General features: G+C 38.5%; 1 protein-coding gene across 1 annotated transcript in view; it reads right to left on the bottom strand.

Moving 5' to 3' along the window:
- Window positions 1-13,595, bottom strand: part of LOC109481135 (dynein heavy chain 5, axonemal-like) — a 76,072-nt gene extending 62,477 nt beyond the window's left edge. Inside the window, exons 1-8 of the mRNA XM_019783633.1 lie at window positions 13,164-13,595; window positions 9,594-9,703; window positions 2,933-3,022; window positions 2,439-2,534; window positions 1,975-2,049; window positions 1,387-1,482; window positions 1,076-1,147; window positions 269-370 (exon numbers count right to left, since the gene is read on the bottom strand). Coding sequence (XP_019639192.1) covers window positions 269-370; window positions 1,076-1,147; window positions 1,387-1,482; window positions 1,975-2,049; window positions 2,439-2,534; window positions 2,933-3,022; window positions 9,594-9,703; window positions 13,164-13,284 — 762 coding nt within the window. The 5' untranslated portion in view covers window positions 13,285-13,595. The remainder of the gene's footprint in view (window positions 1-268; window positions 371-1,075; window positions 1,148-1,386; window positions 1,483-1,974; window positions 2,050-2,438; window positions 2,535-2,932; window positions 3,023-9,593; window positions 9,704-13,163) is intronic.
- Window positions 13,596-13,808: the final 213 nt, after the last annotated feature.

Consider the following 13,808-nt stretch of genomic DNA (forward strand, 5'->3'; position numbering starts at 1 on the left):
GTGTGTGTGTGTGTGTGTGTGTGTGTTTTGTGATGTTAAGAATAGAGTCACTGTGGTTTTTGTCTGCATAGATTGGTAAAATTGGGATAGACCTTGATGGCTTCGTCCCTTTTTTCATGTTAAACTTTGTAGAAGTGACAGTTAAAAATCCTATATATACTGAGTCTCATATTCTTGTTCTACCTGAATATTTTCCATTGTACATGTATGTGGAATGTCTTATACATGTAAACACTTATGGGTAGGACTAAGACGAATTATATCTTACCTCCTGTGCTCTAAGTGCAGGCACCAAGACTGCAGACAGCATGTTCTCCAGGGCATTCAGCACTCCTCCCTTAGAGGCATCCATCATCCCAAAGTTCACATCCTGTAAACAGACAACATTATTCAAAGCTCTTACTGTAACAGTTACAAAATCCTGACACTGTGACAGGAAGTATCAATTATTAATGTTAGGCCACACCAATTTAATTTGTTGGTTCTCGGATTCGCCTCTTCGTTTTTTTCTGATTTGCAAAAAAAAGTAAAAAATTGATTCTTCTCCTGAATCAAGTGAAAAATGCTCATGTTTTGCCCCCCAACAGGTGAGGAAAGTTCTTTTCTTCCTAGTTGTTACAGTTTTCTCATCTATCATTGCAGTGGTTTGATTAAAAGTTCAAAATTCAATGTTTAAATTTTAACCCAGCCTTTTGTGTTGACTTCATGGCTCATTTCGTACAATTTAAGCCTATAATAGGATGCCTAGACCTGTTTTTATTTTTTTTTTTTCGCCCTGTCGCTTCATATTTTTTCTGAAAAAATCCGAGAACCAACAAATTAAATTGGTGTGGCCTTAGCATGAAAGTTCATCTGTGTTGGTACAAATCATTATGAAATAAAGACTGAACTTTAACTTCCAACACTAGATATAGAATTATTAATGTTGTTAACTTTGCCAATACAGTACAGCTATGTTTTTAGGCCTGTGTGTGTCTGAATTTTCCATATCTAACAAACTACTGCTCTACTACATTTGCCAAATACAGATATTGCATTTTTGGATCTGTGTGTGTCTGTGCTTTCTATAACTTACCTGGACGACATTGTTGACCAGGATAGGCTTGATGGTGGTCTTGGTGAAGAACAGAGCTTGTCCTGTCAGGCCCTAGGAAAAGGACAAAAAGATTGAGAACAAAAGTTAGCATGAACATCTATCCAAACAAAATATAAAATAAATGGCAGTCTAAAATTTCTTCCAACACAGGAATCTTTCAACCATACCTAAACATTTACATTGAAACACTGGCCTCACTAGTGAGGCAAAAAGCTACTGATTGGTTTTGTCATGACTTGGTCTAAAGATAGAGGATGGCAGTAAGATATTTGTGTACTAAGTTGTGTTACCTCCAGACTTCCTGTGGTGAGGAAGAGTTTCTTCTGTGGAGGGGCTGCATGGATGCTGCTCGCTGCGTCTGTTCTCGAGAAGTTGGATTCACGTTGCTGAAAAAAAGAGGCAGAGTCACTAACCAGTCAAACTACAAAGTTTCAATATACGTTTGTGATTGTCACATTCAAACTTGAACTTTTGTTTCCCAAATTATGATGGAAACAGTTTGTTTAAGCATCCTCATTTATGTCACAAAATATCAGAAAAGAATTTTTCATTGCCAAGCTATTGTCACTGGTGCTGAATTACATTCATACTCATTGAGGTTCACTTTCACACTGCTTTTGCTGTCCTTGGTGCTGAAATAAGATTCACACTAACACTGCTGTTCTTGGTGCTGAAGTAGTCACAATGATATTGCTGGTCCTGTCTTTGGTGCTGAATGACATTCACACTAACACTGCTGTTGGCTATGATTATGACTCACGTTGCCACTGCCATGCCTGTCCTTGGTGCTGAATTTACACTCATGCTACCATTCTTGTCCACCTTTGATGAATTTTGCACTGACATATGATTATAAACTCATCTCAGCTCTAACTCACCACCAAAGTCTCCTGGTAGAAGAACATCAGGACCCGGGGTCCCTCTGGGCTGAAGAATGGTTCAATCAGGTCAAACTGGAAAAGGAGGTATAAAAACATAAACAATGCTTCATGAGCCTCTGCTACACAATGCAACTTTTCACTGTATTTTTCTAACTATGCACTGCATTTTTCCCAACGTTCCACTGCATTTTTCCCAACGTTCCACTGCATTTTTCCCAACGTTCCACTGCATTTTTCCCAACTTTCCACTGCATTTTTCACAACTTTCCACTGCATTTTTCACAACTTTCCGCTGTATTTTTCACAACTTTCCACAGAATTTTTCACAACTTTTCACTGCAGTTTTCTCCAATTTACCAACATTTTTCTACTTAGTCTAACCCTATTCTTGGTACCTTTGTAACTAATACATACTAGTATCCAGTACCAAGAGGGAAGAAGGCATAAACAAATAAACCTACCCTCTCATCCCCCAGTACTTGGTCCTCCACCTGTGCAGGTTCCATCTGTAGTGCATCCGCCAGCTTGGTGAAGATGTACTGGTGTCTCGCATCCAGCTGTGGGAAACAACGGAAAATTTCACATTTAACTCAAATTCCTCGTAACCCCATATACCAAAGTTCTTAATTCAAAACCAAGAAATTTACAAGCCATTTTTGTTGACCGTCTGCCACCTTCCTCAGGGCAATACTGACTAGTTCTACTTCCCACTGTAGCTAGGTGTGTGTCACTGTTGCAGTGTTAAGAATTCAGTTCCATACATGGAGTGTTGTCACATTCTCCTCAATACAGTTCTACAATATGTACTTGCACTTAAAAATTACCTTTTACAATAAGCACTTTCAGTGCTATCAGCCAAGAATGACAAAAACTCATTCATCCTAAATAAGTGTAAACAACATCACTTATATACTCAGTCTGTGTTATGTATCTGTTAATTACTACAGATACAAACCTGTAGCCTCCTCTCATCCTTGGTTGCCTTGGCCTGTTTGGCCAGATCCTTCATCGCCTCTCCTGACAGAACCACTGTCTTCTTCTGGGCCTGAGGAGGAGAAACATTTAGTTAACATCTCTCCTAAAGTTTACAATAATTTAAAGTAGACGATTTAATGAGCCCAAAAAATAGAAGGGTATTGAATCCACTAGCCTAAGGTATCACAACAATAAAAACAAAAGATGTGTTTGATTTGCAGCAATGTATTTTTGGAAAATTTAATCACGATTAACAATTATCTAGATTTTCAGTAGCTTATGTGTATTTAGGATTCTTATGGCTATCTATAATGCTATCAATGTACATGTAAAAAGTACACATGATGATGGAAACAAAAAATTATGATTATAACTGTTAATGATGATGATGCTGTTAGTGATGATGATGATGATAAGTAGATGGCTGTATGAGAAACACTTTGAAAAAAAAATGTACAACATTTGTCAATACAGACATAATATTATAGATAGCCTGGTGTCCAAAGCTATTTTTAGCTGTGGAGTCTATTTGCAGACAGGACAAGTTAGACATTGACAGACTCAGCTAAAATACGTTTGGACACCAGGCTAACATGTAGACTCTTTATCATACATTTTGACTGAACACTGGTCATTTTAAAGTTTGAAAAGTCAAGGGCAGCAAGTCCAAAGTCTCATACAATCATAATACACACACAGTTACTGTTCATCTGTGACAGTAGGTTACAATTAGCAAACTCTACTGCCACCAAACAAATATTATGTTCAACCAAGGGGAGGTTGATCAAACAAAAAGCCTAGCTGTAAGGACAAAGTCCTCACCTTTGAAGCCTTTAACGCATTTGACAAACAGCAAACAGTTTGATTTAGCAGCATAATCCCTGGTAATGTCAAGTCAAACATGGGTGCACACATGTACATTGTGTCTAGCACGTACCTCTCAACTAATACCAGGTTATTGACAGACTATGACTCCTAGCACAGCTTATGTATGCATTATGAACATTTTATGTGACGTTAAAGCTTAAACTTTCCACTTGAACTAGACACATGTGTTACGTCTAATAACCGTGTAGCTTTTCAAAGGTATGTCATTGGGTGAATGCCAATAGTTCTTAATGCGACATCACATCCAAACAGTCTTTAGTAGAAATCCTATGTTGCTGAGTTTATCCAAATAAACTTTATTGGTTCAATGTTTGTTCAAATGAAGCACCTGCAAAGAATTGATACAGGGTACAGAAGGGTACGAAATATCAACAGGCACCCAAATGACATGGCTTCAAAGAAAGAAAAACCAAGCAAATTAACTGTGCCATGGAATTATACTTAGTAAGTTTCCAGACCCCAAATTGGATTAGGCCCTTAAAGTTTATTTATTTTCCATACAGTGAATGGGGCTGTTTTTTGAAGGGCTAATTTGTCAAAATTGTAATCTTTGAGATGAAATTAACGTACATGACAGTATTTTTAGAGTAAAAGATGGCATTCAATTTACCTTGAACATTTTGTGTAAATGATGGCATCCATTAGTGCTTTATTTTGTTCATATACAGGAACAAGAAGTGTTTAGGTCTGGACCTATACAAGTAATGTACCTAACAATTTTACAGGTACATGTATACTGTACAGGTATTAGGTACTACACAGTCTAAGCACACACACAATTATCTTATGCCCTCAGGCTTCACATTAGAGAGACCAGCACGACCGGCTCCATTGTTTATACTGTAACCATGACAACACAATCACAGCACCTACGTGCCTGGGGGCATTGACGTTTGGTGTCGAGAATCAATCAGCAGACAAAGGAACGTGTAACCGAATAAAGCAGCGATTTAAAAACTGTGTTTTCCTTGTTAGGAGGTTATTTCTGAACAGTCGCTTAGCCTCCGTAGCAGGCTTATAGAACTGGGGGTTTGGTGGTCTTGGCTGTTTTCCTATTAGCCCAGTTCTAAAATGCGGGGGTAATTCAACCAGGCCGGCTATGTTGTCTATATGCAATCAGAAAATAGCACATAAAAGCTCCCAAAGACCATGAAGACCCCCAAACCCCCATTTTTTGGCATGCTATATGGAGGCTACGTTGGACTGTGCAGTAAATTGTGCCAGGGACGGGGCAATCTTAATTTGATTCTGTATGACATGTGTCAATCATTCGATCTCATACTCACCCATCTTGCCTCATCGATGGCTACATTGTACAGCATGGAAGAAAATTTAGAATCATCAGCAAATAAGTTAATTGCAACCTATATATTGTATAAAGCCTTACATGTAGATGCTAGTCATTATACGGAAGTTGAACCATCATGCATATCTATGCTGATATTTTTCAGACAGCCACAACCAAAAAGTGTCCTGCTTCTTGAACTTCTAAACTTCAAGAAAGCCAGGAGAACGAAAGAAAATATTCTAAAGTATCACATAACATTTAGAATATTTTCTAGAAGAAAATAAGAAATTTTCGTAAAAATACAGTCTGAGTCTCCATAATTGGGAAGCTCCAGAGGGGGTTGAGCTGCATGGGCAAATAAACTTGTGGTGGATACAAATTATCATTTAGCTAAATTTACTATTTCACAGTCGGTATTGTCAGTCTGGTGAAGACTGTTCCTACCTCTCCACTGTAGAGTGGAGTCTTTCCTGTCTCCGAGAGGATGTTTGACAGCCACGTGTCTCCTTCTGTCCTCTTGTACGTCAAACGCCTCCCCACAGTAGTAGCAGGCGTACACCAACACCATTCCTGCCAGATCATCCTGCTTAGTATCCTCCTCCCCTCTCGTACTTGCAGCCGTGTTCAAACGCTGCCTCTTCTCGTAGCTGTCATACTTCTTCGAAAACTTGTCATAGTCTTCGAGATCGCGCCTGGCTGCTTCCAGCAACTTCCAGTGCTCACCGGTACGTTCTATTCCGTTCTGATCGACGTAAGTCTCCTTTTCTACGTTTTGATCTTGAGTTTCGCTAGCATCGTCTTCAGGTTCAAGCTTGGTTGAAGGAGAATCTTCAGGTGTTAAATCTGCCTTCTCCTCCTCTTCTTCACTGTCTTGAACAGCTTCTTGTACAGGTGTAAGGATGTTCCTTCGCTCATCTTGTGCCTCGTCGCGATCACTTCTCGCAGACGGTGGGTTATCCGCCAAGCTCTCCCTGCTTCCTAAGGTGGACCCTCCTACGCTGAACGAAGCCAGACTTCCGTACCCGGAATCCAGCGTCTGGACACTTCCCGCAGGGGCCAGTTTGGAATCTTGTTCCGATCTCGCAGACCCCAATAAAGAGTCATCATCTCGGTTTTCTTGTCCTAGCCGCTGTTGTTCCTTTTCGTCCGGTTCAGGACTGCTGTCGAGTTCTTCGAACTCTAAATTCCTGTAATCTCGCCTGCTCATTTTAACCTTTAGCACACTAAGGTAGCCTTTTGGCAACCAATTCTCTAGTGGCTACAGATTTAGGCAGCAGGGGAAAGTCCTTAGCGTCTTTTTACAAATCCATAATACTCAAATATCTCCAGTAAAAATCAGCTTAAAGAGCCCAATAATTCTAAAGCGTAATCCGTGTGTTGACTGAGCCATTAACTATGCCGGCAGGCTGGTAGCCCCTAGACACAGACCAAACTCATAAATTATTGATGCACCCTTCAGATTGAGTGAGTGCCATTTAGCTGCTCGTCTTTTCATGTCCGGTGTTAGATAATATCCTCTTCATTTCAAAAGTTAAAGGCCCTAGGGATCAGACAGCTGCACTCTATAGCTAGTTTGGTCACACTAAATTGTAGGCTGTAGATATATTTTGCTACAATAAAAAAGAACACTGTTCTAAAGAATAGTTGTAGCGATATGTTGATCCTAGTGTAGCTTACAGTCGATGTGGCTTTTAATAATTAATCAGGAAAGGGTGATATGAAACTGTCTTTTGTTTTCATATCGCTCCCAGGCATTTTACGATTTCCTATCAATCATTTTCATTCTTAGTTATTCCATTTCTAAACGAACATTCTGCATGCAAGGGGAGTTTTGTTTCCAACATTTTATTGCAATGAGTAAATAATGAAAAAAAGGAAAGAAAGGGGGATTGAGAGTTGAACATAGTGTTATATCATAATCAATTCTTTTGTAATTTTCCCGTATTTTTGCACCAATGATCAATACATTTATTAACATGATGATACATTTCACGTCCTGGCCTCACTGAGCTTTCTAGCACTAAAACTTTGTAGAGACAAGTCAACAAACTGTGTACAAAATAGATTATAGGCCAGTGAGCTGGGTAAAAGAAGCCCAGACTATTTTCAAACCATTTGTTCCTGTCACCTGTAGGTCCTTAAGACTAAAAATACCCATCAAACAATCAAAAGTCAGACTTGTTTTTCGCCAAAAACTTTGTCCCCCTGCCTCTTCACACTCCCTCTAGCCCGTATCCCTACGCCACGGCCCAACGGTAGTGGTCCAAAGTAAATAAACACCTTTGTGTCCCTGGGCTAAGTCTGGTGTTGTGTTTCTAAGGCCAGGATACTGTTTCTTTTCTTAAAGAGGTTACGGTGACCCCTGGAGCACCTGTAAGAGGTGGGGGGCGGCAGGTGGTATTGTGCAGGTAAAAAGGGAGTCAGGTGACCACCTCTTGCGCAGGTAGAAATTGCTCAGCAATCGTGACGTGTGAAGTGATGTAGGGCAGCACAGGGTTTACTGATCACACCCTCTGTGAAGCTTTCATTTGATGCCAGAGTGCCCCCAAAAAATAAATTGTGATAAAAAGTTCTAGTTCAACTTTTACAAAATAATTGATTTCCAGAAGCATGCACTGTTTTTGTCAAAGTTTTAAGGCAATAATATAGCACATTCTGCAGTTGTTTTATTATTCTTGAATGCTCTGACACAATGTGTGTTATGATCTAATAATAACTTGACGTATGTACATTTTGCAAAGTATGAACTAATTGATGAAACAATGAGAAGAATACCTTAAAAATTATATTCTTCTTCTCATTGTCAACTCTTGACAAATCCTGTTAATCTATCACACCTTAAGATTTTTCCAACTTGTACGAAATAAAATCAGTCACACACAATGAACCTCTTCAATGCAGGCGATCCTCGCCTAAATCTGTGGATAAAACAAAGATTAAAGACACAAATCTGTAAGGGATTAGTTTAATAAATGTTGTGAATCGGATGTTAGGAAATGATGAGACGTTTTCGTTACCATCAAGGCAGCAACTTTTCCGCTGAGCTCACTGACTCCTTTCTTAGCTCTGGAAACCCGCGCGTGGCCCTCGCCCTTCATATACAGACACGGCATCAGGGAGAGGAAGGGGTTTAACATCATGGATCTACAACTACAACACTCGTCACTGTACATTTAGCGCTGGTAGGTTTAAACTGATAACTGCGAAGCCATGCATTATGTTTTAAGCGGCAAGCAACTTTCCCGTTACCAATTACCATGCACTTATTTTTAAACTACCAGGCCAAGAAACTGGAAAGTAAAGCCAAGCATTATCTTGCAAGCAACTGTGATGCATTTAACACTCTTACTAGCAGCATATAACAATTGTCTCTGAAAAGAAAACTGCCAGAGAACAATTAAGCTGTTCTGCTTTGATAAAGTTGAGCAGTTATTGCAGTATAGGAAGAGGAAAAGGGATGTATTGATCATGCATTATATTGCACTTAAAGTAATGTACAAAACCTAGTTATTATTAGGCACCTAAATGTACTGTACATGCATTATCTATTATGGAATGTAAGTATCTATTACGGTTTGTAAGTATGGTGTATTTAGTGAATTATTGCACACAAATTCCTAAGGAAAAAAATTAAATTATTATCAAAGTTTCTGAACCAGAATCTTTAATATTGTGCATGCAATGTTTAGAACTGTTAGGATTTATCATTACTTATGTTATTAATTATGTATTTGTTATGTCTTATTCTAAGGCACCTATGGTGTTCAGGATGGTTAATGTAAAAAAAAAAGGTGATCATGAAAATAAAAGTTATATTCAGCACTGTCAGTTTAAGATTTATGTCAGTTACTATGCTAAGGCCATAGTAACCATGATATGATATGTGTAAACTATCTGAATTAATGCAATTGGTACAGCACTGAACAAAGTGAACATATGGCTTGCCTTGCAACAAAATAAACCAAACGTAGAATAAATAAAAAAATAACCAAAGCAAAGTTAACAAAACATAAAAGTTATGAAGAAAAAAGCATCCAATGTATCTGCACAGAAGCTGCCATTATGTACTTCTGCCCTGCAAAAAAATGCATTCATTTGCCAGAATAAAATAAAGATAACCAAAAGATAATGAAGCGCATATCTGAAACAATGGCTGGTTAATACATGGGATAAGAGATTACTGTTAGTGAAACAAATTGCTGTTATGTATATGTTACTATTTTGTAATGTTAAGTATTACTAAGTATATGTACTAGTCATTAGTAGGATACTGTAAGTACAGTATTTCCCACCAAATTGGAGAATTTGAAAGAAAACCAATCTTAAAATCATTTTGACAGTGAAATCACTTTTTAGATTTAAGACTCTTTTCTTTGAAATTCTCCATTTTGATTGTGAAATCCCAGAATGAGAAACACTCACGGTTACAATAAAATATTGGAGTGTCCCATGCAGGTGTACTTACAGGAGAAGGTGCAGGTCTGCCCATGGAGGCTCCCCTGCGCTGGTGAACCTGCGTCTTCCTCGCGGGTTTGTCACCCTGCTGGTCTTCTTTCTTCTCATCTTTCCCATCACCTGTAGAAGGAAAAACATTATATTGTGATTCATTTGTTTGTTTTACTTGTTTCTAAAACTAGTATAAACCACCTGTAGGCATAACAAACCATTCTTGCACATGAAGTACATTTAATTCAGTGGTGTAAGACCAGGATGGACCCCTACTCTTTTTGATAAGCACATTCTTTAAGGTTTAAGGTTGAGGTGTGCCTCTTCTCAAATACAAGCTTTACATCCTATCTGAATTTACTGTTTGTTACCACCCGTGAGATTGTAAAATAATATAGATGAATCAAAAAAGTTTCTTCAGGTTTCTACAAGTCACTCTTTGCAAGTGGCCTGCACCTGAGTACAGGTATACAGAAAAACTGTGTCAAGCCCTGCTATTGTAAATCTGATCCAATGTGAAACCCATGAAATCCACTGTATCTTTCAGTATTGGAAGGAATCATATCAAATTTCTTCTTGTTGTTGGGTTTTCAGTCTTGCTTACTGTTATTTTTTCTTCACAGAATCTCATATACAAAACTTAAGGAAATTCTCTTAACATTTTTTACTTACAACTTTTTGAGCCATCATTCTCATGACAGAAAAAATTAAAAGGGACATCTTTCTTTTCTTCTTTATTTAGGAAACAAGGAAACAGTAAGAGAAACCCTCTACCGCCCAAGGATTTACCTTCTCTAAGAAATGTTTGTATAGTATTTTCTGTGCAGTGAACCATAACTGTAAGAGAATAGGGACATCTAAAGCTTACAGCTTATAGGCAGGCTCAAGTAGGATTGAGAAAACTCTGAGGACCAAATTGGCAAGTTTCAAAACAAGCTTTCACAAATTTAACAGACTACTAGTATTTGATCCAGAAACAGGTGTTGACAACAGTGGAAAATTTCTGAAATCTTTAACTGCTCCAGCACGTTTTAAACATCCTTTGGAGTTTTTCTCCTGTTACAATTAAAGGCAATTGTATTGCATGTAATTGTCTGTAAGTGTAACTATGGAATGGGGCTAACTGGTTAGGTAGAGTTTCCCACCTGTTACATTGAGATAAAAATTACTAAAAGTACAACAAATTATCATGACAAAAATTAAAACTATGGCCATTGTGGTATATCGTAACATGTCTAATTGAAACGTTTTAATCATTTGCAGTATTTAACATCTAGAACTGTCTAGTAAAAGTATTTTGTAGGCCTGAGTGACTTTTTTTCAAAATCTATCAAACCTTTTTTTCTTCTTCATACTTCTGATGGCAATGTACCACAACTGCTTGGCCATTATGAAGCATTGACTGAAGGTCTGGAGGGTCTGATGTGGTAAACAAGTATATTGGGTTAAAAGTAGGCCAGAAATCTTTTCTTTTGCCATGAAAAGAAAGTCTGCTGTAAACAATGTACACAAGGTTTGGCCTTTCAGACTGAAAGCACCTATTACTAAACACGTTTAGACTGGGACTGTTACTCATACTAAGAAACCAGGCTCTTGCTAACACTTTAATTAGTTTAAAATCGGTGCAGTATGACCTGTTCCAACCCATTGACTAGCTTAAACTTTGTGTGCCAGAAACACTTAGTACACATTTTTTGAGCGAAACTTGGGTTTTGGCACTAGCACGCCTTTTGTATACCTGAAACCAGGTGCTCTGTTTAATACATGTTCAATCTATAGGGACTAACATCGAGTTAACTCCTTCCTGAAATATGACAAATCCAGTTTTGGTTTTTTGGTATGATGAAAGCAAGAACTCGATCATCTATTTTGATTTATCAAAGGACAAGCAAACCCATTTGGTCAAATCTTCGAGGCCTACAATGTAAGTCAGTACGTGGATCTGACATTTGCATGGGCTTTTCTGTATCTGTATCAGATTCTGTATCTCTATAGCCGGTATAACCGCCTTTCGGCGTAACACACCAGCTTCTGTATCTGTATAGCCGGTATAACAGCCTTTCGGCGTAACACACCAGCTTTTGTGCCAGTTTGTAAATCGGCGGCTTAGAAAAGAGACGTGTATAAAGCTGGCACAAACACCCGCTAACACGTCCCAAATACTCCCCACAACACGCCCCAACACTGGGACAACCATACCTGCGTGTCAGAGGTGCAAAAATGTCGTGTTTGCTGTAGACTTTAACCGAGGCAAATGTTATCACCACAATGGACATTATCGAGCCTAAATCACGCTCGTCTCGAAACATTTCTTAGTTACACATTCAAGAAAAAGTAAAGTCAAATGTCTAATTTGCAGCAATCCTACGTGTAGAAATTGTCAGGCTTGGCAGAAGTGCGAGACTCATAACGTTTTACAGCGAGGGTCTTGTTTACGCAGGCTATGTTTGACTGTTGCTTAATTTATCACTCGTTGTTGACTTGGGTAAACACGACGTGGGGTCGTTTAGCGCCGCCGTGTTTTCCTTTCCCCGTTTCAATGTTTTTGTAATTTACGAAGCAATAAACTCTCGCTGTAAAGTTGTGAAACGTTTGTCGAAAGACACCGACCGAATTTCGCAGTTTTGTCAACATTTGAGACACAAATATCATACAAAGAGGGACTTGCACATGGGGTAGATGATAAAATAGTCTGAGAAAACAGTCTGATAAAGAGGTCTGATAAAAGTCCCAGCAAACACCTTTATCTCAACACAGTTACCATTAGAAACAAAACACAAGATAATGGCTTACTGATATACTCTGACTATAAGGAAAAACTATCTCATCGGATTCTCCTGGTATGTTTTACTAAGTTTGCTGTGAACACAGCTATTATGGTTCACAAGGTGCTGCCACAACATAGCCATATTGTACTGTTTACACAGGTATGTAAACAGTTTAAACCGTACAAGAAAAACAGACTTGCGAGTAGCTACAACACACCAAAGCTTTTAATTCAAAACACATTGTCAAGGTCTGTGGGGAAGAAAACAGGTGTTACAAGAGAATTACATATAATTAATTTTAGTTTTACAGTCACTGTACATTTGTAGTTTCTCATACCTTTTACATTAAGTTATGTAAACAGTACAAACCATACAAGAAAAATAAACTCATGAGTTCAGCTACAATGTACAACACACGAAAGCTCTTAATTCAAAACATGGTCTGTGGTGACGAAAACAGGTGTTAAAAGGGAATTACATAGTACAGTAGTTTCTCATACCTTAATGTAAACCGTTTAACTTTAAGCTATAGAATAAAAACAAACTGATGCGTTAAGCTACAACACATAAAAGTTTTAAATTATGTTTTGAAGAAAACAGGTGTTAGAATTTTAGTTTCTTCTACCTTTGCTGACATTAGTTTTATGCTGACATTTTAGTTTCTCATAACTTTTAGATTTGTAAACATTTTACATGAAGATATCTATAATCTATTAGAAACAGTTTAAATCATACAAGAAAAACAATCTAGTGAAAGCTTTACATTCTGTAGTGAAACAAACAGGTTTAAAATTTGAAGAGAATCAAAGTTTTTTCCGTACCTTTTATGCTGACTATGGGAGGAGCAACTTCTGTGTCTGGTTTTGGGGAGGGTGTTTTCGTCGCTTCCTTCTCGCTCGGTCCGCCGTTTTCTGTAGTGGCGGCTTCCTCGGTATCCGCCATTTTCCCTCCTCCAAACTATCCTCCTGGAATCACACAGAAGTAAGAATCCCGCTCTTGGTAAATCCGATGGTCTTTTTTTCGTCGCGTAAACTTAAATGTTTCTCTCCTTTGCTGTGCCGACTGCTACCCACAGCCTTCACAGCCTTACTCTGACACACACTCTGACGTTATGCAAATCAGGTCAACTCAAGTGACTGATCGGGTTTCGTGGGGAGCGAAGTCCTATCAAAACTTAACTTTTCCTTCACCCTCTACAGCCTCAAAACTAGCCTAAACACCTCCTAACCTTCTTGTATGCCTTTTTCAAGCAAACTATGCCCTGTTTTTGAAGCCATAATTAGTACATCAAGCCGGGTTAAGTCTATGTTTACAGTGGAAGGATTTAAGGTGGTGAATGGGCCTGTCCCAATCTCGCTTACACCTGAGGACAGGTATGGTCTCCATGACGACAGGAACACCTTTATGTAAACAATGGCCCCACTGTTGACAAGTGAGAGGGGTGATTTGCATGCAGAGTGCAATCT

The sequence above is a fragment of the Branchiostoma belcheri genome, unplaced genomic scaffold (genome assembly GCF_001625305.1).
Source record: "Branchiostoma belcheri isolate BF01 breed outbred unplaced genomic scaffold, Haploidv18h27 scaffold109, whole genome shotgun sequence".
In the NCBI taxonomy this organism is placed as follows: domain Eukaryota; kingdom Metazoa; phylum Chordata; class Leptocardii; order Amphioxiformes; family Branchiostomatidae; genus Branchiostoma; species Branchiostoma belcheri.